The sequence below is a fragment of the Chiloscyllium plagiosum genome, unplaced genomic scaffold (assembly GCF_037043375.1).
Source record: "Chiloscyllium plagiosum isolate Xiang-an unplaced genomic scaffold, Cpla_swu_hap1 HiC_scaffold_13, whole genome shotgun sequence".
NCBI lineage: Eukaryota > Metazoa > Chordata > Chondrichthyes > Orectolobiformes > Hemiscylliidae > Chiloscyllium > Chiloscyllium plagiosum.
Genome location: NW_028270151.1, coordinates 21,234,428 through 21,260,035, shown reverse-complemented (window position 1 = coordinate 21,260,035; position 25,608 = coordinate 21,234,428). Strand labels below are relative to the sequence as shown.

General features: G+C 40.5%; 1 protein-coding gene across 2 annotated transcripts in view; it reads right to left on the bottom strand.

Annotated features, from left to right (window-relative positions):
- LOC122556143 (NAD kinase-like) overlaps positions 1-25,608 on the bottom strand; it is a 63,169-nt gene that overhangs the window by 20,554 nt on the left and 17,007 nt on the right. For both annotated transcript variants that reach the window (XM_087993354.1, XM_043702635.2), the window contains 6 exons: positions 23,966-24,049; positions 15,914-16,043; positions 9,932-10,040; positions 9,376-9,461; positions 6,128-6,230; positions 3,145-3,305 (listed from right to left, as the gene is read on the bottom strand). In XM_087993354.1, the coding sequence (XP_087849480.1) occupies positions 3,145-3,305; positions 6,128-6,230; positions 9,376-9,461; positions 9,932-10,040; positions 15,914-16,043; positions 23,966-24,049 (673 nt within the window). The remainder of the gene's footprint in view (positions 1-3,144; positions 3,306-6,127; positions 6,231-9,375; positions 9,462-9,931; positions 10,041-15,913; positions 16,044-23,965; positions 24,050-25,608) is intronic.

Genomic DNA, 25,608 nt, shown 5'->3' with positions numbered 1-25,608 from the left:
TCCAGATGAGTGTGGCTCCAGTAATAGTCAAGAAGCTCAGGACCATCCAGGGTAAAGCAGACAGCTTCAATCAGCACCCCAGCACTGTCACCTTAAACATTCACTCCCTCCACTACTGGTGCAGAATGGCACCCATGTCCATTATTTACAAGATGCATTGCAGCAAACTGCCAAGCCTCTTTCCATAGCAGATTTCCAAACCGATGACCTCTACCAGCTAAGGAACATGAGCAGCAGATAATACTATCACCAGCAAATTCCTCTCCAAATCACACATCCCCTGAAACTTTATTGCCAGTCCTTCAGTGTCACTGGGTGAAAACAATGGAACTCTTTCGTGAGCAGAACTATGGAATTCCCACCACCATATGGACCACAACACTAAGATGCCAGCTCACCACCCCTTCTCAAGAACAATTAGGGACGGCCATAAAAGCTTACATCCAAAGAATTAGTACAGGATTACAATATAGTACAGGTAGAAGATCCTTTATCTGACCAGCTGTTTTTCAGAATTCGGAATTTTTCTATTTTCAGAATAGTGACAGTTTCATGGTGAAATTTTTAAAAATCTTACCGGAGGAGCAGACATCAGAGTAAAAACGTGCTTTGCCATGCCCCCCCACACCACATCTGAGTGGCATGCATCGAGTGGGTGTCGACTTGTGGGGTTCACAGCGAAATCCCAGGCCTGTTGGTGCTTGGCCATGCTCCCTCACGTCACATCCGAGTGGGGCGTATTGAGTGGGTGTTGACTTGGGTTAACTGTTTGCTTGCCAAACAACCTGGTTAATGAGGAAAAACTTTCAAATTTTGGAGCTTTTCAGTTTTTGGATATTTGGATAAAGGATCTTCTACCTCTATACCCATATATAAAAATATACACTTCAAATGCAAGTGCGCTTCCAATCATAATATTAGGTTTTCCTCTATTGCACATGATGCTTCAGAAGGCAAAATAATTATTTCAATAATGCCTTAACTATTTTCAGTTTTGAAAGAACAGCCCAAATCTATTGGCACTGAAATAAGATTAAGGAAAAGTAAATAAAGATCTGAGACAGTCAAAAGGGAATACAGCATAAAGCTACCACAATGGAACTTTTACAAGACATATGGCTAGGTCACAGTTGTACACAATTCTGGGCAAATATCAGTGAATGCTGAGGTAAGTGATCTTGTCCAAGGCAACCATTCATATGCTTCAGTTGGTTTGTACTACTGATTTTAGACAGAATAGCAGTCGGCGTCCTCACTCTTATTATCTATCAACTCCTAAAGGAAAGTATTAGTGCACAATAATGGGAACTGAAGATCTGCCAGCAGAAATTAATCATTTTCCAATTTGTGAAGCTCAATGACAAACCAATAAATAAAATGCTGGATGTTCTGAACATAGCTGAAAATGTGTTGCTGGAAAAGCACAGCAGGTCAGGCAGCATCCAAGGAACAGGAGAATCGACATTTTGGGCGTGAGCCCTTCTTCAGGAAATTTCCTAAAGAAGGGCTAATGCCTGAAACGTCGATTCTCCTGCTCCTTGGATACTGCCTGACCTTCTGCGCTTTTCCAGCAACACATCTTCAGCTCTGATCTCCAGCATTTGCAGTTCTCACTTTTTCCTGTTCTGAACATATTACTTTCTCAGTACACAGTTCCATTTTAATATCTGGACAAATTTCAGGATGGAACAGATGAACTTAGGGGCACAGAAGTGCTAACAAAAGTTGACATAGGTGTGTTAAAGAGGAAAAATGCAATTTCAAATGGTTTTAAAAACATACAATTGGAGTATAAAAACAAAACTGCAAAATCTATACAATCATTGATGTATAGAGGAAACTGGGTCATATACTAGGAGACTTATTGAGTGGGGATGACAGTACTGAAGAGATTCACAGTTCAAAATGACTGTTCCAAGGATCAGCCATAGGTTCTGCTTTAGTCAAGTAGATAGACATGCAATGGGCTGGCTTCACTAGCTGCTTCTGGTTGGCACTGTTGTAATGCACACACAGTTCTGTAAGTGGAAAGAGCCTGACATAACAATATGCTAAACTTTAAAAAGACAATATCCTCCAGTCATATTAGGTTAACAACACATTCAAATAGAGACACTGAAAAATAGTCAGAAGCTCTCCAGCTCCACCTAGTGGCTACAATTTACATTGCCTCAATCAGTGCTACACTTATCCTGGAAATTTGTTCCCATCTGAGCATGTGGACTCCACAAAGATTGAGCAACACAATAAGTGACACATCATTTCTTATGTAATGAGATGGTGATGCTTTTGTGCTGTATAAACGCAGGCCATAGTTCATCACCTAAATGGGAAAGTGAGGTGGTGGTAGCATAGTGGTAATATCATTGAACTAGTAATCCAAAGCCACATATAAATGATCTGGGAACACAGGTTGAAATCTCACCATAGCAGGTGAATGTTGAATTCAATTTTTAAAGTCTGGAACTTTTTAAAACAAAACGTGAGCCTAATGGTGACTATGTGAACCAGAATAACTCACTTAGCACTCAGATAAACCCATCTGGTTCGTTAATTCCTTTAGAAAGGATATCTGTCTTTCATACCTGATCTGGCCTACATGTGACTCCAAACCATAGCAACGTAGTTGACTCTACTGAAAGTGATATCGGCACCAAAAGATAAAAAGCAGATCAAAGATGCATTAATACTAACAAAATTATGCAGCAATACCATTTTTCATTTCCAATCGAAGCACCCTTTTCTCTTTGCAATGATTATCCTCTGGGCAGGACTTCCAACTTATCAAACATTTTTTTCATTTACTTTTAACCTTAAAAAATATTTATGACACTCTAGTTTATGAGTAGCAATCAGGAATTTTTTAAAACTGCTTTCTTCAAAAAATGGTGAAAATTTGAAACTTGCTACCAAAAAGAGTTCACATTGCAATAGAACATAGAACATAGAACAATACAGCACAGAACAGGCCCTTCGGCCCACGATGTTGTGCTGAACATTTGTCCTAGCTTAAGTTTGCAATATCTTACAACATTTATTTTCTAATTTTTCCCTCAAATTTGCAGCTTCAGCCTCATTTTCCCCTCCTACATTCCATTAAGGGTAGGAGTTCGCACAAGAATTTATGGTCTTGTCTACACATACATGTAGTACTTGCATGAAGACTTTTCCTGCCTCGTTGTCAATATGACTCTGTGGGGCCAGTCCGTTATCCTGCACTTGGTATTGCCTCTCCACTTCTGTTGTTTTTAATTCCTTAACCACCTTCACCTTCAGGCGACTCCTCAGAATTATCCTGGCATCTCCTGATCAAAGACAAGGTTCCAAAATAAGCTGCATTCACTGAGATTTCCAGCAGTGGTCACTCTCCTACCAGTTAAAATAGCAAGATAAATATAGATTAGGAAGCAACAGGTTACCTTAGCTCATCTATCTGAAATAAGCACATTTTGAACCAACTGCTTATCACAGAATCCTAGTGTTCCTAACACTAGTACTGTACCCAGAGGTTTATCCCAAGCAGTATGTGCTCAGTGTGTTAAGAACATCCAGAGCCCTGAATCTGTCATCTTAAAATTCCCTCGTTCTAATTTCATCGCATATTTGAAGCAAAGTTCATGTCTTAGAATATCATTTTATCAACTTACTACCTCTCTTCCAAGTCCCCTCACAGTTGCTTCTTCTCAAGATAAAGGAGGCCAAACTTCTCCTATGGTACAGTGCTGATTGTAATCAGCTTTGTGACTTTGCTCTCTACTTGCAGAGACCTTAACATTTTTCTGTATTAATGACTAAATGTGGACACAATAATTGCAGCCAACATACTCATTACCTCATGTACCAAAGCATACTACGGATACAGAAATAAATTCTGTGATTAGTCGTCTCAAATGCGAAGTGTGTGAAAGGGAGGAAGTGATTTGAGTTGACAAGTCTTGCTCAGATATGTATTTGATTTAGGTTGCCACTCTTCAGGAGACTATACTAGCCTTGGAATGAAGATAGCACAAATTCACGAACTATCCTCGGATTTAAGTTATGGAGACCATGAGACACAGGAACAGAAGTAGGCCATTCAGCAGGATCATAGATGATTTGATAATCCTTAATTCCACTTCCCTGCCTTTTTTTCCACATAACCCTTGAATCCTTTACTGATTAAATATATTACAGTCTGAGATATAGTTTTAATGATCCAGTCTCAACAGCCCTCTGTGGTAACATTATTGAGAAGGTCAAAAGATTATCTAATTGAGAAGTTTAAAAATGACAAGATACAGTAAGATTAAAAATTTCCTTAAGTTATAGAATAAAAGTATTAAAAACTAAAACAGTCATTCAAGAGTGAAATCATAAGGATGATTATGTAAAATTTCCAACTACAAGTTTGTGGATGTTGAGGGTCAACTGAAATGATTAGATTAGATTCCCTACAGTATGGAAACAGGCCCTTGAGCCCACCAAGTCCACACCAACCCTCCAAAGAGTAATTCATCCAGACCCATTGCCCTACCCTATATTTAATCCTGACTAATGTACCTAACACTATGGGCAATTTAGCAATTCACCTTACCTGCACATTTTTGGATTGAGAGGGGAAACCAGAGCACCCAGGAGGAAACCCACAGACACAGGGAGAATGTGTCTGTGTGAAGTTTGCACAGTCACCTGAGGCGGGAATCGAACCCAGGTCCCTGGTGCTGTGAGGAAGCAGTGCTAACCACTGAACCACCGTGCCACCCAGTTGAAATGCTTTTCAACTGGGAGGGACAGATTTTTTTTTTTATTAGGCAGGACCATCAGTGATACAAGTAAAAAGAGCAAGGGGTTGGAGTTGAAGTACCAATCAGCCATGCTTCTCATGGTACAATAAAACACTAAATAATCCATACCTGCGCCTATGTCCCTTGGGAGGTAAATGTGAGCATTGACACTGCCCACTATCCCCAATTTAAAAGCATATTTTATCTAACAAGCTGCAATATTTGCAGTATATGTGCACAATATGCAGTCATTTGTCTCCCTTTCACTACATCACCCACCCACATAAATGATAATTAGTATGAATGGTAAAATTAATAAAGTGAATGAATCACACAAAAAGAAACAAACAGTCCTTTGTGGTTGACAAATAAAGGAACTTAGATTATTTGAAGGACACAGGCAGGGAGTATTTCATTCGGTTAATCTAATTCCGGATAATCAAATGCCGGATAACAGTTTAGCCAAGCATCGGAACCTTGCGGTCTTGCTGGATAATCCGATATTTGAATAATCAGATGCCAGATAATCGAGGTTCCTCCGTATTGAGTTGAGGTGCAAGAGGAATGGTGCAGGAAAAAGTGGGACTCAACCAAACAGGAGGAAAGATAGTGACACAGACCTGAAGGGCCAAGTAATCAGTTCCTGAGCTGAAACTGCCAATCTACCAATCTTTTATTTCATTGCAACTTTGCAATATCTTTAATGCCTACATTAGCCAAGTTAATCAATTAATTAATCACTCACTCTGCACTATTTCCACAGCCCCACAATGCAAACTGCAATTTTACCACAATTTGGCAAAAGTCATTCTGCTATGACAAGTGTTTCATTAGTGCAAATTCACTATAATGTGATTGACGAATTGGGGACAGTGTTTCTAAACTGTGAACTTTTAAAGCATTTATTGGTTATAACACAATTCCAGCCCCTTTAGTTTAAGTGGTGCTGCTATTACATGATTTTCTTACAACATGGAATTGCAAGAGAACAGAACTATCATGTTATAGCAGAACTGACTGTAATAAAAGTTGGCAAAAGGGAACACTGCTTTAATTGTAATGGCCTGCCTCAAGTCTGTCTGCAAGTGGCCCAATCCAGGTCATCAGCAGGCATATTGAAGGTCAAGAAAGCAAATCAATGTTTCGGTGATCAGAAAGACAGAACCCATAACTGTATTGCTGGCTATCTTTCAAAATAATTGGACATTATACCAGAGTGTATGTACACTAGTTTACTGAGATAGTTTTAATAACAGAAGTTAATTTAACCCCAAATAAAGATCAGATGAACCTTAAATGTATAATTTAACACAGCCCACAGCATTTCAAAGATAAAAAGGTTCCAAAAAGTATTTCTTTCATACCTTCAATCACATTGGTCACTTCTTTTCGGTAAGATTCAAATTTGAAAGGTGTGAGAAATCCAAGTGAACCAAGATGAAACGCCATTACAGGCGGAACACTGGTCTAGAAAAACAACAGCAAAGTTAGCCACAAATCAAGCTGCCACATCCATACTGATACAACAAAAACAAAGACTTTCTACATATTAAATAATGGAAGAGTCCTCAGCATATTGTAAAAATTCTATTCCCTTATTGACTTTACCACCTTCCTCTGTTATAATTAATATCAATATAATTAATTTCCTCATGATTAATTTTTAATACTTTTATTCTATAACTTAAGGCAGTACAATAAGGATCAATACATCAGGTTTTCAGAAAACATTTCTAAGCTCAGCCAGCATCCAGTGATAACAGTAGGAAATTTCACAAATTTCAGGATGTCAGGGAAGGAAAGGATGAAACTCAACTATATGAACATACATCACAGTTAAATGGCTTACAACTATATCCTGCCAAAACATACACAGCTGATAAAGCACTAATATGACTAAAATGAATGAAGAACAACTGATGGGAATACCTTTTTAAAGGACATTATAGAAAACTAGAAAATCCAAAACTCGGTGCTTTTCCTGTATTGAAAAAGCCATGTGGTTTACTAAAAATGACATCAGCTCTTTAATATGTGCAATGACTTACCTGCTGTTTATAGAAAAGCAAGTGCCTGGCTTCAGTACTATTCTTTACCAACTGGCTATCCAGAGATGAACTGTACAGAGTTAACATTTTTGAAAATCACGTCCAACAATATGGAAGTGAATCTCAACTCATTTATTGAGATCAGTGGTATTTAGAATGTGTAAACCCCTCAGCCTGTTCATTTCCATCAAAAGCCAGCCAGGGATAATATACAAATTAGGAACAGAGAAGTCATCTCCACCGCTTGAGGGTGCTCTGCCATTCAATATCATGATTTTGACCTCAACTTCTTTCTAATGATCTTTCACCAATGTCCTCATAAGCTGCATGCACAATGATTTGCAGGATTCTGAAGGTTGATGCCGTGCATAGACTTTGGAGGTCCAGGCAAAAGAGAAAAACACTAGGAACATATTCTTTCATTCCTTTGCTGATCAATAAACTCTCTCCCTGCCTTAAAAATATTGAAAGATACTACCTCCATCACCTTTTGAGGAAGGCAACTACAAAGACACTCAATCTTCAGAGGGAAAAAAAAAGTCCCTATCTATCCTAAACAGGCAATCCATTTTTTTTTAAAGCAGTGTCCATTAGCTCCAAATTCTCCATTTAAGTAAATATCCTTTCTACAGCCACCCATCATGTCTCTTCAGAATCTTACATGCATCTTGGACAGAGGTTCCAGCCCCAAAGAAGACATCTTGCTTTCTGATCTCTGACATTGCTCCCTTTACACTCTCTACAATATCAAATTCATTATTAAGAAAGGAGAGAGAGAGAAAGCAGGAAATTATAGACCAGTTAGTCTGACCTCAGTGGTGGGCAAGATGCTGGAGTCAATTATAAAAGGATGAAATTACAACACATCTGGATAGCAGTAACAGGATAGGTCAGAGTCAGCATGGATTTAAGAAGTGGAAATCATGCTTGACTAATCTTCTGGAATTTTGAGGATGTAACTCTGAAGATGGACAAGGGAGATCCAGTGGATGTAGTGTACCTGGACTTTCAGAAAGCCTTTGATAAAGTCCCACATAGGAGGTTAGTGAGCAAAATTAGGGCGCAAGGTATTGGGGGCAAAGTATTGCTTTGGATTGAAAATTGGTTGGCTGACAGGAAACAAAGTAGTGATAAATGGCTCCCTTTCAGAATGGCAGGTGGTGACCAGTGGGGTATCGCAAAAATCAGTGCTGGGACTGCAGCTTTTTACAATATATATTAATGATATAGAAGATGGTATTAATAGTAACATTTACAAATTTGCTGATGATACAAAGCTGGGTGGCAGGCCAAATTTGCTGATGATACAAAGCTGGGTGGCAGGGTGAAATGTGAGGAGGATGTTAGGAGATTACAGGGTGACCTGGACAGGTTAGGTGAGTGGACAGATGCATGGCAGATGCAGTTTAATGTGGATAAATGTATGGTTATCCATTTTGGTGGCAAGAACAGGATGGCAGATTACCTAACTTGACTCCATTTAGGTAGTAAGGGGGCAGTACAAAGAGATTTGGATGTTCTTGTACACCAGTCAATGAAGGTAAGCATGCAGATACAGCAGGTAGTGAAGAAGGCTAATAGCATGCTGGCCTTCATAACAAGAGGAATTGAGTATAGAAGCAAAGAGGTTCTTCTGCAGCTGCACAGGGCCCTGGTGTGACCACACCTGGAATATTGTGTGCAGTTCTGATCTCCAAATTTGAGGAAAGACATTCTGGCTATTGAGGGAGTGCAGCGTAGGTTCACAAGGTCAATTCCTGGAATGGCAGGACTATCTTATGTTGAAAGATTGGAGTGAATGGGCTTGTATACCCTGGAGTTTAGAAGACAGAGGGGATCTGATTACGACGTATAAGATTATTAAAGGATTGGACACTCTGGGGGCAGGAAACATGTTTCCGCTAATGGGTGAGTCCCGAACCAGAGGATACAGCTTAAAAATAAGGGGTAGGCCATTTAGGACAGAGATGAGGAGAAACGTCTTCACCCAGAGAGTGGTGGGTGCGTGGAATGCTCTGCCCCAGAAGGCAGTGGAGGCCCAGTCTCTGGATTTGTTTAAGAAAGAGTTGGATAAAGCTCTCAAGGTAGTGGAATCAAGGGTTATGGAGATAAGACAGGAACAGGATACTGATTGAGGATGATCAGCCATGATCATAATGAATGGTGGTGCAGGCTCGAGGGGCAGAATGGCCTATTCCTGCACCATTGTCTATTGTCATTATGATATAATGGGATAACATGGAACAGTCAACAAAAATTAAATTCAAAACTTTTTTACTTCTCTGGGGAGTGAACTAAGCTTCTATATAAGTGGGTCCTTTCTGCTGCAGTCTTTGGGTACAATTTTGGGTAGTTCAACTGTTAATCACTTCAGCTGCACATTAGACAATACACACCAATTGTCCAGACTGCAAACACATGCTTTCACAGTTGCTGTTGCAAGTTTCTGACTGTCTAGCATACATCAGTATAGGTCCTTGCTCTTTAATCTAGCTTTTCAGAGCCCTTGTGATAAAATACTAAAACAAACGCGACACAAACATATCAGGAGTTCGACTTAATACCTGGAAGAGAGAGGAGGCATATAGCAGTGTGCCGTCACCACCTAGACAAATGATTAGATCTATGTAGCCAGACAATTCATCGTAACCTGAGATTTAAAGAAGAGGTAAGCTTATTTTACGCTTTCCAGCTCTTATTTCAAGAAGAAATATTGTACTACCCAAAAAACATATTGACAAGCAAACAGTCAGGACTATTTCTTGTCTCCCAATTACAATTTTAGGACAAAACCAGATGAATAATCAAAAGTAGATGAAAACACCACATGCAGTATAAATTAAGAGCCCTTTGCTTCTTGATACACAACATACAGGCAAATAGAGAAGTTACACACTATGTTCACTGGCAGCTAAGAAAGAAAAAAAAGTAACACTAGGTCTTAAGAAAGGGTTTCCACACAGAACTTCTCTTCTCAGGTGGGCTCTTCCTCACATTTCAATCCCCAAGCTTTTTTTATTTTCTAATGGGATGACTGACTTGGTGTGCAGTTCCAGCATTTATAGATCTGATCATCACGTAGTATTCTATAAGCAAGAAAGTCTCCCCTCCCCATCTCACCTTCGCGGAAAGGACTGAGCTGCTGCCGGATGGGCTCAAACTTTACATCTTTAGCAAGTGCTGCGTCATCCACCACTTTTTTCTCAACAAATACAATCAAGTGTTTCTCCTGCAAAGAAAGAAGAAAAAGAAACAGAAAATTTAATGCAGTTGAAAGGCCAACAATTACCCCTAGTTCCCTCGCTGTTACCAAACATTGCCAAAGGAATACTGTACTGAACGTTGCAGGTATTCTCATCCTAATCAACAGTGTGAGGAGGAGGAAAATGAGTATACTATTTAAACCTATACACAACAGGTGTTATTCCTTCGAATGCAACTTCTCTGTCTTGCTTTCAACACAGTAATGCTGTTGTGTCATTTGGGATCCAATTTACTTATAGAGGTAGATCTAGAGACATTAGGGACTGATAAGATCTCTGGAGTGCTTCATCATTTTTGCCTTTACAAGTAACATTCCAGTTTCCCTGGCAGCATTACAAAAGAACAAAATTATTTTGTATTCACATGGCCAGAGGAAATCATTGAAAAATAGACATGGTCTTCAAATGAAGTTTGCATTCATGAAACAAACACTCTTATTGATAGAAGGACAGAGTCCTCGGTGTAATGATTTTCTACAAGCTGTCAGAGGGTAAATTGTTTGAAGGATCTGGAGGATCAAAGCATAGAGAGGAGACAGATAAATGGAGTTGAGTATCAAGTAGGCCATGACTTTGGTGAATGGTACAACAGGCTGGAAAGGACGAACAGATTGCTCATAGGCTTAGAATGAGAATCAAAACTGACAAGTACTAAAAAAAACAACTTTTAAAAGATTTCAAATGACTACCTTATTAGAATTTTTGAAGTGCGTCCAATTAAACAAAAATCTATTATTTATTGAAAGATGTTCACTGAAACCATCTTGAATTTTTGTACAGCTGACCACTCAAATCACATGCAAAATGAATCAGAGGGTATCATTTTGATTTATGAAGCCAATAGTCGATGAAATCCATGACAACGTAACAAGCTTGCTCACCGTAGGAATCTGAACCATGATTTTTGCCTGGTGTACTGTCCAAAGATGAGATTCAAAAATGCACCAACCAAAATGAGGTAAAGGTATCTAGTTTTCACCATAACCCTGCAATTGAATTTTCATTTAAAAGCAGTGCTCCTATTGCTGTAAACAGATCAATAAACCAATGTTCATATTAAATTACTATCAACAGGCTAGTGAAATATAGTGTTGCACACTAATGAGCCAAGAAAATAGTTATCCACATTAACCCAACACAATAAACAGGACAGTAAAAAAATCTTCCGTTTCATCTTACCTTCCATCACAAGCAATTTCAAACTAAATGTAATGCAAATTCTTCCATCTTTTTGACTCCACACCTACCTTATTCGTCAGGAATCCTGCACAACAGACATTTTTCCTACCTTCATAATTGCATTCCATTTGGATCCCTCCACCAGACTCCTTTCATTGGGAACTATCGATATGACATTAGTTGTCTCAATTTCTCTGCTCCTCTCATTTACTTTGATTTATATCCATTGTTCAAGTTTCAAATCCCAACATCCACATTGTCATTAAAGCTGATGTCAAGACTGGTACTGTAATTGCCTGGTAGATCAAACTACCTTTTGAGGGCTGCACCCCAGCTCTCTGGCATTTCCTAATTACCCTGGAATCATGACCACACCAGTGAACCGTTCCCCTGGTGGTCAATGATCTAATCTCCACTAGAGAACTTGCCTTCACACCTTTCTACCCCTCAGTCACCAAACCCAATGGAGTCTATTTCAATCTTTTTCCAAAGACCCTGTCCTGGGGCAATCATTTTAGCCCAAACCACAGAACTGATTTCTTCCAATCTTAGATTTTTTCTTCCCACCTGCATCCACAACTCTTCATATTCACTTCATTTTATTTAAAAAAAGGAACATAACAGAAAACAGTCAATTAAGTTTCCTCCATCTATATGGCTGTTTCCAATTTTCAGGCTTTAAATATCTTTTTTCCACCGCAGGTGTCCAAACTCTTAAATCCATCTTCAACTTGGAGAAACTAAGAACTCCATGCTTCGTCCCTGAAAAGGAGGTGGAAGGAGTCCTTATCAGCTCACCATTTTGTTTCAGTCAATGTTCTCTCAAGCTGAAATAACCTGACAGCCACAGTTCAGATCAGTTGCAAGTTAGCCCTTTTTGCATATACACAATCGCATATAAAGAGAGGCTAAAGGAAAAACAAACTTTTGTTAAGGGCTTAAGGTCTGGAAACAAAGGATAGCATATGATGAACTCACATTCACTGGGCTCCTCGCCAATGAAGATGAGTTACCTACAGCTATATATCAATGATAAAGTCCAGTTCTGATTATAATTAGCGTGAACGAACCTTTGGGAATTGATCATAGTCTACTTTCAGTTTTACCAAGTAAACAGAAACATTGGTATTTGGGAAGTCTACAAGGCTTCTGCTGAGAGAAAAGATTGAGAGATACACTTGTAGTTTCTTGGATCTTCTCCACAGTCTATAAAACAGAATTTCAAGTCCAAAAAGGGTTTCTGGGAATCATTAGTTTAGAGGGCCCCTGGTCCTTTCAAAGCCAAGTTTGTCAATAATTGAGATAATAATACCATTTATCATTTCCCTGAAAACGTTACTTCCTTTTCTCGCCAAAGTCACTTGATTTCTAGTAAACACTTTAAACACCTAAAGAATGTACAAATAATTAAAAACCTTTCAGTTTTTATGACATAGTATTTAAGAGTAAATATGTATTCCCAACAACTTCGTCAAATTCCATACTCTAGGCAGTCTATCTTAGGAACACAGGAGCAGAAGATGACAATTCAGCCCATCTAGTCCAACCTGCCATTCAATACAAACATAGCTGATCATCCACTTCGATGTCTTTTCCCTACACCATCCCCATTTCCCTTTATGTCAGTAATATTTAGAAATCTATCAATCCCTACTTTAAATATATTTTATGACTGAGCTTCCACAGTCCAATGGGGTAGAGAATTCTGAAGATTTACAACCTTTTTTAAAAAAACATCTTCACCTTAGTCCCAAGTAAGCTCCTCCTTATTTTGAAATAGTTTACCATGGTTATGGATTACCCAGCCAGGGGAAATGTCTTACCTGTACCTGCATGGCCTAAGTATTTTATAGGTTTCAGTCAAATCATCTCATTTATAATTAAGGAATTTAGTTGCTGATTTCTTTAACAACATTGATTGGTTATGTAACATCATTCCTCTTAGCGCATTTTTGAAATCCCCCTCAGCCAATTTGCCCATCATAACTTCATAAAGTCCTTTACCCAAATTTAAAACGCTGGCTTCAGAGCAACCTCAACTTCAAAGTAAAATTCATTCATATTATGGTCACTCAGCCCAAAAGCATTTTTGTTTGAACAATTAATCTTCTCTCATTACATACAGCCACAAAAATATTTCAGTGCAGAAAGGCCATTTAGCCCATCATGTCTGCACTGGCTGACTAAAACTAGCAAATTGCAGGCACTCATCTTCTCTGGCTCAAGTGCTCCACTCAAAACTCTACAATGCAAAGTAGGAAAGAGGAAATGTTACAAGGCAAGCCTGAAAGCCTCCCCAGACAAATGCAACATCATCAACAATTGGAAATCATTTGCCTTAGAATACAAACTGGAAAAACAGCACCAGCAAAAGTGCTAACCGCTTAAAGTCTCACTGAGTGGAACTTACGGAAGGCAAGTACAAGCAGTGGAAAGAATGCACAGAATAAATTGTCCCCCAGCTACTCACCACATCAAACACTATCTGTCCCCTGTAGCAGAGTTTGCAGCTCCAGACGATACTATTCAGCCACCACAGAATCCACACCCTTACCCCTGCAGTGGAAACAATTCATCCTGGTCTTAGGAACTGCCAAAGATAACGGTCACTTGGGAGTAATTCTGAAAATACTGATCAAGCTTTTGCAATTTAATTTCCTTCCTAATGCCTGCAATATTTGCTTTCAGATCCATAGGACAATACAGCAAGGAACAGGCCCTTCAACCCTCGATGTTGCACCGACCTGTGAACTAATCGAAGCTCATCCCCCTACATTATCCCATCATCATCCATGTGCTTACCCAAGGATTGTTTAAATCTCCCTAACGTGGCGGAGTTAACTACATTGGCAGGCAGGGCATTCCACACCCTTATCACTCGGAGTAAAGAGCCTGCCTCTGACATCTGTCTTCAATCTATCACCCCTCAATTTTCATCATGCCCCCTCGTACAAGCTGACATCATCCTAGGAAAAAGACTTTCATTGTCTACAGGAAGTACAGGAAGATAGAAAATCAGCTATAATCTTGTTAAATGACAGATCTGTCACAGAGCCAAATGGCCTCTTCTGCTCCTATATCCCATGTAGTCCTGGCTGTTTGTTCCTCAGATGCTGCCTGGCCTGCTGTCCTTTCCCAGCACCACACAACTCTGATCTCCAGCATCTGCAGTCCTCACTTTCTCCATGTTTCAGCAAGAACAGAGATGATGGTAAAAGGGGTGGGGTTGGCGTGTGGCATTGTTAATCAAGTGTAGAATTACAACAGCTGAGATAACATTTGAGGGCTCATCCACTGAGGTAAGAAACAGGAAAGGAGAGGTCATCCTGTTGGGAGTTTTCTATACTTCCTACTTCATTGGTAGGAATGTAAATGACACTGCTAGCTGTTCACCCTCTCCGAGAAGGATATCCTGCAGCTACTCCATAATATTCTTGATCCTGACTATAGGGAAGCAATCTTGCAATCACAAGTACTGCTGCAGAAATGCTGATCTGTTCCACAGACTATAGAATCACTTATCACTCTTCTTCCTCTCCTAAATAACTGAGTCACCCATGATGTCACAGACTTGATTCTGACTGTACTCCGCTGAGGAACCACAGCGCTCATCAAGATCCAAAACTCAAAAACGATTAGCAAGCAAGGTAGACGGAGGGATTCTAAAACATATCAAATCCCTCAGACTGCCTGGTGGTCACTCATTCTTTCTGCGCTAGTGTGTCGTAGTCTGTGGTGAAACCACCTCCCTAAATATGTTATCCACATATTTCTCTGCCTCAAACATCAGTGACTCCAGCTACCACTCGACCACAGAAATCTGGAGCTCAAGCTTCAGCAACCATTGTCACTTCCAGCAGATGTGTTCATCCAGAGAATTTGGACAGGGAGGCTGGTGCTGGATTCAACTCCATATTTTTTGCAGTAAACAGTAACCTCTTAAATGTGCTAGAGAAATTCCATGGTCAGCCAGGGTAATGAGAACAAAGGACCACACGAAGCTACTCGCAGTTGGTCTCAAAAGGATGGACACTGTTGCACAGCTCGAATCAAACAACTAATTAGAATAGTTTACCATTTACTCACCAACCAGGTTCTTCCCCTAAACCAAAGAAAGAGGCAATTACTGGGGGATTAACAAGGTAGAGAAAGAAAGGAACACCTCCTTTCCCTCTCCACTGAACCCCCTCACTCAGCAAAACCAAAATTTAAAAACTCCTTGCACTCAGCACCACTCAATGCAAACAAAGCAGTACAGAGGACAGCCTCTTTCTATGCTTCCTGACAACTTCTGAAAACAAGTATAAGCTGGCCACCTTATTAACAATCTGCAGCTGTGCTCACCAGTGTTTTAAGGCTGCAAAGAAATGTTAGTGAATAAGTTGAGAAGTTATTTTAGTTAATTGCTAAATTACAGAATAAACTGGAATTTACATAGAAATCACAAAACACCCACTCACCAGTTCTCAGCATCGATTTATACGTCTGAAAACTCACCGGCTCCCACAGCCACTTTGGCAGCACTTCACACTGCTTCGTTAAAAGTAAAACAAATCAAAGTAAGATCCAACAAGCCAGGTTCCGATCTGGGATCTGACTTGTTTGGCAATAACATTATCTGGGATGATAAGTCTACATAGTATCAAGTGTCCTGGCTCACCTCAATGAGAAAAGTACATAGTTCTTTGAAGGGCTCCAGAAGGGCTTCATCCTTTACTTTTTTGATGACCAGTACATTTGTTGGCGGTTTGTCCCAGGTCAGCCTCTGACTAGTTGGATCTTGAATGTGCCTGAACAGAATTGGAACTAAATAATTAAAGCCTTGCAACAAAGAATTAGAAGATACCACCACTTTACTACAAATAAATAACAAGTGTATTAAACAACATTTGACACTTAGTTACGTGAGGAAATGAGGGTAGGTAACTAAACACAGTTTAGAAGGACCTCTTAAAAGAGTATCTTTAAAAGAGAGCAGAATGAACAACAGTGGTTTTAAGGAGGGAAATCCAAGTAGTATAGTTGCAATCTACTGGGGGAAATAGGGAAACTGAGTGAGGATGGGAAGGTGGGGATCACCGAAAGAATAAGGAGTCAAGGGAGAAAGGAATGAAGCTGCTGGCAGGTAAGAAAGTTGCTGCAAGAGACTGCAAAGGGAGTAGGGGACGAGGGAGAGACTGCAAGAGTTAGAGATAAAGCAGGGAAGGCCACAGAGTGCAAGCAAGATGCAGGGGAGGAAAGAAACAGCAAGGCAGAAAGGTGTTGGGGGTGGGGGAGAAGAGGGTGGCTGTAAAGGAGAGAGAACAATTTTAATCTGTCAACAAAGAAATAGATCAAGGTGATTAACTCCTTGCAAACGAACATGAAATCTCTAGTGTAAGGCTACATATATTCTGGATCAACTATACGAGAAGAAATATTATGGATGCTTTTATTTCAGCATTAACAAAGACCTTACCTGTCAGTGGAATGCTTGTTTAGGGTTCTGTGTAGTTAAGGAGTCTAGTGGTTATTTTGACAACAAAAACTTTTGTTAAATTGGCACAGGTCATGCATATGTTAGATATCTAAGAAACTCATGCCCGACTCAACAACAGAACAGTAGGCCATTTCAGCTCCTCAAGTCTGTTCCACCATACAATGAGATCATAGCCAACTTAGACAATAGACAGTAGGTGCAGGAGTAGGCCATTCTGCCCCTCGAGCCTGCACCACCATTTGTTATGATCATGGCTGATCATCCTCAATCAGTATCCTGTTCCTGCCTTATCTCCATAACCCTTGATTCCACTATCCTTGAGAGCTCTATCCAACTCTTTCTTAAACGAATCAAGAGACTGGGCCTCCACTGCCTTCTGGGGCAGAGCATTCCACACACCCACCACTCTCTGGGTGAAGAAACTTCTCATCTCTATCCTAAATGATCTACCCCTAATTTTTAAGCTGTGTCCTCTGGTTCGGGACTTACCCATCAGCAGAAACATGTTTCCTGCCTCCAGAGAGTCCAATCCTTTAATAATCTTATACGTCGCAATCAGATCCCCTCTCAGTCTAAACTCCAGGGTATACAAGCCCAGTCACTCCAATCTTTCAACATAAGATAGTCCCGCCATTCCAGGAATTGACCTAGTGAACCTACGCTGCACTCCCTCAATAGCCAGAATGTCTTTCCTCAAATTTGGAGATCAGAACTGCACACAATATTCCAGGTGTGGTCACACCAGGGCCCTGTACAGCTGCAGAAGAACCTCTTTGCTTTTATACTCAATCGTTCTTGTTATGAAGGCCAGCATGCTATTAGCTTTCTTCATTACCTGCTGTACCTGCATGCTTACCTTCATTGACTGGTGTACAAGAACACCCAGATCTCTTTGTACTGCCCCCTTACCTAACTTGACTCCATTTTAGGTAGTAATCTGCCTTCCTGTTCTTGCCATCAAAATGGATAACCATACATTTATCCACATTAAACTGCATCTGCCATGCATCTGTCCACTCACCTAACCTGTCCAGGTCACCCTGTAATCTCCTAACATCCTCCTCACATTTCACCCTGCCACCCAGCTTTGTATCATCAGCAAATTTGCTAATGTTACTATTAATACCATCTTCTATATCATTTATATTGTAAAAAGATGCGGTCCCAGCACTGATCCCTGCGGTACCCCACTGGTCACCTCCGGCCATTCTGAAAGGGAGCCATTTATCACTACTCTTTGTTTCCTGTCAGCCAACCAATTTTCAATCCAAGTCAGTACTTAGACCCCAATACATTGCACCCTAATTTTGCTCACTAACCTCCTATGTGGGACCTTATCAAAGACTTTCAGAAAAGTCCAGGTACATTACATCCACTGGATCTCCCTTGTTCATCTTCAGAGTTACATCCTCAAAAAATTCCAGAAGATTATTCAAGCATGATTTCCCCTTAATAAATCCATGCTGACTCTGACCTATCCTGTTACTACTATCCAGATGTGTTGTAATTTCATCCTTTATAATAGACTCCAGCATCTTTCCCATCACTGAGGTCAGACTAACTGGTCTATAATTTCCTGTTTTCTCTCTCCCACCTTTCTTAAGTGGTACAACATTAGCCACCCTCCAATCCGCAGGAACTGATCCCGAATCTATCGAACTCTGGAAAATAATCACCAACATATCCACGATTTCTCGAGCCACCTCCTTCAGTACCCTGGGATGTAGACCATCTGGCCCCGGGGACTTATCAACCTTCAGACCTAACGGTCTCTCCAACACCAATTCCTGGCAAATATAAATTCCCTTCAGTTCAGGTCCTTCAGCCACTTACTTCTGGAGATTGCTTGCGTCTTCCCCAGTGAACACAGATCTGAAGTACCAATTCAACTCTTCTGTCATTTCTTTGTTCCCCGTAATATATTCCCATGTTTCTGTCTTCAAGGGTCCAATTTTAGTCTTAACCATTTTTTTTTTCCATTTCACATACCTAAAAAAAGCTTTTACTATCCTTCTTTATATTTTTGTGGCCTAAATCCATGTACCTGCATTTTGCCCATATCCTTTAATACCTTTGCTTGACGAAAAAATAAAATTTTTAAATTGGGTATTTTTAACAACTGATCCTCTATCCACTGCCATTTGGTAGAGAACGTCATACATCTACCAACCTTTGCATATGGTAATATCTCTTCTGAATGTCTCGCCTCAATTGTCAGAATGCCTCAAAGCGCTAGAATCCAAAACCAGTGGAAATAATTTACCTTTACCTTCACTGTCTATTCCTGATAATACCTTGCGGATTTTGATTAGATCAGCCTATAACATACTAAGTTCTAGAGAAAGCAGGCCTTAACGCCTGAAGTCCAGGTATCATTCTTGTAAACCGACGTACTCCCTCCAAGGCCAATATATCCTTCCTAAGGTGTGCTAACCAGATCTGCTCATAGTACTCCAAGTGGAGTCTAACCAGGGTTTTACTTAACAGCAGCACAATTTCTACAGTCGTGCATTCCAGTCCTCCAGATTAAAATGCCAGATCTTGCTTTAAATTTGAGCTCAGGAAAAGTGCACCAGTGTGTTTGTTTCTTTGCATTAGAATTCAGTCCATATTTTGTTATGTATACGTTATTACTTTCAGTACTCTAGATTTTCTCTAATTGCAAGGCCAATCACGCCATTCCAGGCTGAGGTTTGCCAATCTCATACAGACCAATCCAGGAGGCTGATGGTCTTCTTTTTATAGCTGGAGCCATGCTGTTTAGTACAGCTCCTCATTCCCTGTGCATTATTAGCTGTAGATCAATACCACCATCATCTTTACTCCACAATCAGGGTTTTCAGGAAATCCTGGGATTTCTCACCCAGAATGGCCAGCTGGAACACAGTATGTACACATGAACAGGGAGGAAACCAAAGTAAAGACAATAAATATAAAAAGTATGATTAGATTACTTAGGAGTGTGGAAACAGGCCCTTCGGCTCATCAAGTTCACACCGACCCTCCGAAGAGCAACCCACCCACATCCATTCCCCTACACCTAACACTATGGGCAATTTAGCACGGCCAATTCACCTAACATTTTTTGGACTGTGGGAGGAAACCGGAGCACCCGGAGGAAACCCAGGCAGACACAGGGAGAATGTGCAAACTTCACACAGCGAGGAGGGAATTGAACCCGGGTCTCTGGCGCTGTGAGGCAGCAGTGCTAACCAGTGCTACCCATAAACATGAGTTACTATTTCGATCTTTATCGGTTTCCAGCACTTGTAATGTTAACTGCGATGAAGCAGTTGATTTTAGAGATCACCAGGTCGAAAAACAAAACGGCACAATCATCTACGAACGCAAACATAAAATAGTCATAACCCTTTCATCCTCAAAAAATACCTTACAGCCCATTCGTGGCTTCCCTAGTTGAAGATGAAAGTCACAAAGTAACATTTTTGTAAAAACAGCAGGTAATTCTCAGTAATATAAAAACCAGAATACGACAGATATTGCAAGCTTGAAATAAACTCAGGATGCATTGGAAATTGTCAGCAGGTCAGACAGCATCCAGAGAGAGAAAAACAGAAAATACTTCCAATGAACATATCTCTTTTCAGTAGAAGCTCAAGTTGATTAAGTTTCAAACATGAGTGAACAATTATTGCTGAATAGCAGAATCAACCTGGGACACTTCATCTAACAAGAGGATCTTCAATTTTCCAGCGATTGGAAATAAAAAGAGCACTGACAAAAGTCCTTGAACGGACATTGAAAGCTATCTTTTGTCTTGGTGTCTCAAGTGCTTCCAGCATTTTCTTAGCCCAACTATTTAGATGTTGTTGCATAAACAATTTGGAGATAATTCTGTCAGTTCCTCAATTTTAAAAAAATTAAGTGAATTAATTAAGAATTAAGCTGCAGTGGGTTCAGAAGAGATTTTCCAGCATGTTACAGGGAATGGAAGGCTTAAGATAAAGGATAAAGGAATAGGCTGGCACTTCTTTCACTGGAACGTAGGAGGTTGCGAGGTGATCTTATAGACGTTTACAAAATCGTGACAGGTATGGATAAGGTGAATGGCAGGTATTGTTTCCCTAGGGTAAGGGATTTCGTGACTACCTGGTCAGGTCCACGCCCCCCCAACAACCTACCCTCCCCCTGCCACCACAGGAATTGCAAAACCTGCACCCATACCTCCCCCCTCACCTCCATCCAAGCCCCAAAAAGAGCCTTCCACATCCAAAGTTTCACCTGCATATCCACAAACGTCATTTATTGTATCCGTTGCTCCAGATGCAGTCTCCTTTACATTGGGGAAACTGGACACCTTCTCACAGACCGCTTTCGAGAATATCTCCGGGACACCCGCACCAATCAATCCCACCGCCCCGTGGCCGAACATTTCAATCCTGCCTCCCACTCAGCTGAGGACATGCAGGTCCTGGGCCTCCTCCACCGCCACTTCGTCACCACCCGACACCTGGAGGAAGAACGGCTCATCTTTCACCGCAGTACACTTCAACCCCAAGGCATCAATGCGGACTTCACCAGTTTCCTTATTTCCCCTCCCCCCACCTTACCCCAGTTCCAACCTGCCAGCTCAGCACCATCCTCATGACCTGTCCCACCTATCAACTCCACCCTCCCCTCCATTCACCTACTGCACTCTTGGTTACCTTCTCCCCAGCCCCACCCCCCTCCCATTTATCTCTCCACCCCGGATGCTCCCTGCCTCATTCCTGATGGGCTTTTGCCCGAAACATCGGTTTTCCTGGTCCTCAAATGCTGCCTGACCAGCTGTACTTTTTCCAGCACCACTCTAACCTCGACTCTTAGGGATTTCAAGAGGAGGGGAGGGGCAAAAGATTTGGAAAAAACATGGGGAAATTTATTTTTAAAAAACAGTGTTGTGTGGAACAAACTTCCCAGAGGATGTGGTGAATGCAGGTCAGTTACAATGTTCAATAGAGAACTTTACTCTCAATCTAACCCCATTCTGAACCTGCTCACAGCTGACTCAAGGTTCTCCTGAGTACAAAATTAAAAATCACAACACCGGGTTATAGTCCAACAGGTTTATTTGGAAGCACTAATTTTCAGAGCACCGCTCCTTCATCAGGTGGTTGTGGAGAAGAAGATTGTAAGACACAGAATTTATAGCAAAAGTTTACAGTGTGTTGTAACTGAAATAATATGTTGAAAAAAAACCTGGATTGTTCATTATCTTTCATCTTTTAGAATGACCATGTTGGTTTCAGTTCTTTCATATGTAAATCGCAAAACGTTTTTTTTTAAAAAAGTTACACTCAAGTGAACTTTAACAACTGCAGGAGTTGGGAAGTCATATTGCGGCTGTACAGGACATTCGTTAGGCCACTGTTATAATATTGCGTGCAATTCTGGTCTCCTACCTATCGGAAAGATGTTGTGAAACTTGAAAGGGTTCAGAAAAGATTTACAAGGATGTTGCCTGGGTTGGAGGATTTGAGCTATAGGGAGGGGCTGAACAGGCTGGGGCTGTTTTCCCTGGAGCATTGGAGGCTGAGGGGTGACCTTATAGAGGTTTACAAAATTATGAGGGGCATGGATAGGATAAATAGACAAAGTCTTTTCCCTGGGGTCGGGGAGTCCAGAACAAGAGGGCATAGGTTTAGGATGAGAGGGCAAGGATATAAAAGAGACCCAAGGGGCAACTTTTTCATGCAGAGGGTGGTACGTGTATGGAATGAGCTGCCAGAGGAAGTGGTGGAGGCTGGTACAATTGCAACATTTAAGAGGCATCTGGATGGGTATATGAATAGGAAGGGTTTGGAGGGATATGGACCAGGTGCTGTCAGGTGGGACTAGATTGGGTTGGGATATCTGGTCGGCATGATAGGTTGGACCAAAGAGTCTGTTTCCATGCTGTACATCTCTAAGACTCTATATTTTGATAAGTACATGAATAAGAAATGTTTGAAGGGATATCAGCCAAGCGCAGTGAGGTGGAACTTAATTTAGGATTATGGTCAGCATTGACTGGTTCGACTGAAGGGTCTGTTTCCGTCCTTTATGATTCTAAACCTCTCACCCATAGCACTACAGTTCAGACATAAAGACAACAATTCAACGTACAGACACTTTCATTGGTCTTGTTTCCCATAAATCTCGCGTGTGGAATGAATGCATTCTGTTTATACATACAGCTTAATAGAAAGACACATTCTGGTCACCGCATTATAAGGAGGATGTGGAAGCTTTGGAAAGGGTGCAGAGGAGATTTACTAGGATGTTGTCTGGTATGGGAAGGAATGTCTTACGAGGAAAGGCTGAGGCAGTTCTCGTTAGAGAGAAGGTGGTTGAGAGGTGACTTAAGAGAGACATACAAGATAATCCGGGGGTTAGATAGGGTGGACAGGGAGAGCCTTTTTCCAAGTACGGGGACGGCAAACACAAGGGGACACAACTTTAAAGTGAGGGGAGATAGGTATAAGACAGAGGTCAGAGGTAGTTTCTTTAATCAGAGTAGTAAGGGTATGGAATGCTTTGCGTGCAACGGTAGTAGATTCGCCAAGTTTAAGTGCATTTAAGTTGTCATTGGACAGGCATATGGACATACATGGAATAGTGTAGATGGGATGGGCTTCAGATTAGTATGACAGGGTGGCGCAACATCGAGAGCTGAAGGGCCTGTACTGCGCTGTAATGTTCTATGTTCCATACATGCACAAGCACAGAACTTGCACACAGAGGTTACTTGTTCAACAGCTGCAAACATGGTGATCCAGACCAAGAATATTTCTTAGATGAGAAGGCACACATCCAGAAGAGTAAGCAGTACATTTACTCAGGATAATAAGATAAATAGGCAAAGAGTTATCAAGTGAAGTCAGTGCTTGCCATTTAACCCATCTGATGCTTGCTTAAGAATGACCATACTCTTTAAGGTGATGGCCTTAACCTTTGTAAACATCACTTAAGATCCACAAACCCTTTGAAACTTGCTTTACACTGAGCTGGCAAGCATAAACTCTCAAGCAATCTTTTAGATCTGACAAATTCAATATTCCACAATTCACATTCAGAATTGCTTCCAACGATAAAGATATCATGCTCACAGACTTCAAATTCCACAACAGTATAATGCTGCTTTAAACTTGTGTGCGTACATTAAGAAACCAACCCTGAAAACATTTGATGAAACTCATTTATCGGCAACTTTTTTCAATGTTTAAGACAGAAAAAGAATGTACTTTTACTTACATGATACTAGTGGCGTTTTGCAGAATGGAGGCTTTAGGTCCAAAGTGTATATCAGGAGATGGGCCATGGAGAAAGTGTGCTTGTCTGAAAGGAGAGAAAAGTTATGTTAATTTGTTTCCTTTTTAAATTTATCAGTATCACTTCTCATTGGTGGCTGCTTTTTTATCCCAAGGCTTCTCTTCCTCCCTCTCCAACATCTATAAAGATTCAAGAAATATCATTCAGAATAAGAGGTATGAACCAAAAATGCACAAACAGTACACTGGTTAATAAGTCAAGGGTGGAATAAACAGTTGCAAACAAAACAGAGTTAAGCCCGTAAATTTTTTGATAAGACAGCAGCTGCACCATTAATGTTGAAGGTCACACATACAATAATCTAGCCAGTTTTATTTAGACTATAAAGGGATTCTGCAAAAATATACTGGAAATTAAGGATGCTCAAACGTACTTGTGCATAGTAGCTTCTAATTCTGCATTTCCTACCAAAAACTGGTAAATTCTTTCACAGAAATTACTGAACCAAAGCAGGCTGTTCAATCCAATTGATCAAAGCTTATAGTCCACAGAAGTCTTATTCTACATGACTTCACCTCATCTACTAGTCTTTCCATAATTTTCTCCCTCTCCCTTTTTTACATTTCCCCTTAAGCTTATGCTATTCAACCTCTTCAGCACATTTTCAGAGTTCCACAGTCTAACATTTCTCTGGGTTTGTATAAAGAATTCAGGATAAACTAAAATTCATCCAAACACATTGTCTTAAGTCCACTAGAGTGTAGATAATTTTCAGCTGCATTGCAGTACTGAAGGAATGCTACATTCAGGATAAGACTTTACACTCAAACTACTGTCTCCAGTGGACGTAGAAGATCCCACAGCGTGGGTAAACAGCAAGGACATTCTCCCTGGTGTTCTGGTTAATCATGGATTTTACACACTAAAACTGGCCTAAATGGTTTCAAGAAACAGAGGGACCTTGAGGTAAAAAAAGCAAAGTTAATAAGGCCTTAAAAATCCAAAACAAGTTAATTTATATCGTGATAAAATTGAAAAACACAGGAGTTAAATAAACCAGATGCAAGATTACTTTGCAGAGTTCTCATCCCCATATTATAAAAAGGAGGTCACAAACAGAACTATTGGAGGAATTGCAAAACAGATTTATTGGGAAGATGCCAGAACTGAGGTGACAATCAACTGGGCAAGTTTGAACAGGTTTAAACTCTTTCCTCCAGCAAATAAACCGAGGGATAACCTGATACAGATCTTTCAGATTATTTAAGGGTTTGATCAAGTAGATGTGGAATTATTGTTTTCATTTATGTGGGAGACCAAGACTAGGAACCACCCACCCAAGATTAGTCACAAATGAACCAATTATGAACTCACAAAAAACAGCTAGTTGATTAGAATCTGGTATGTGAAAGGCAAAAAAAATGGTTAAGACTAAAATTGGGTCCTTGAAGACAGAAACAGGGCAATATATTACAGGGAACAAAGAAATGGCAGAAGAATTGAATTGGTACTTCGATCTGTGTTCACTGGGGAAGACACAAGCGATCTCCCTGAGGTAACAGTGGCTGAAGGACCTGAACTGAAGGGAATTTATATTTGCCAGGAATTGGTGTTGGAGAGACCGT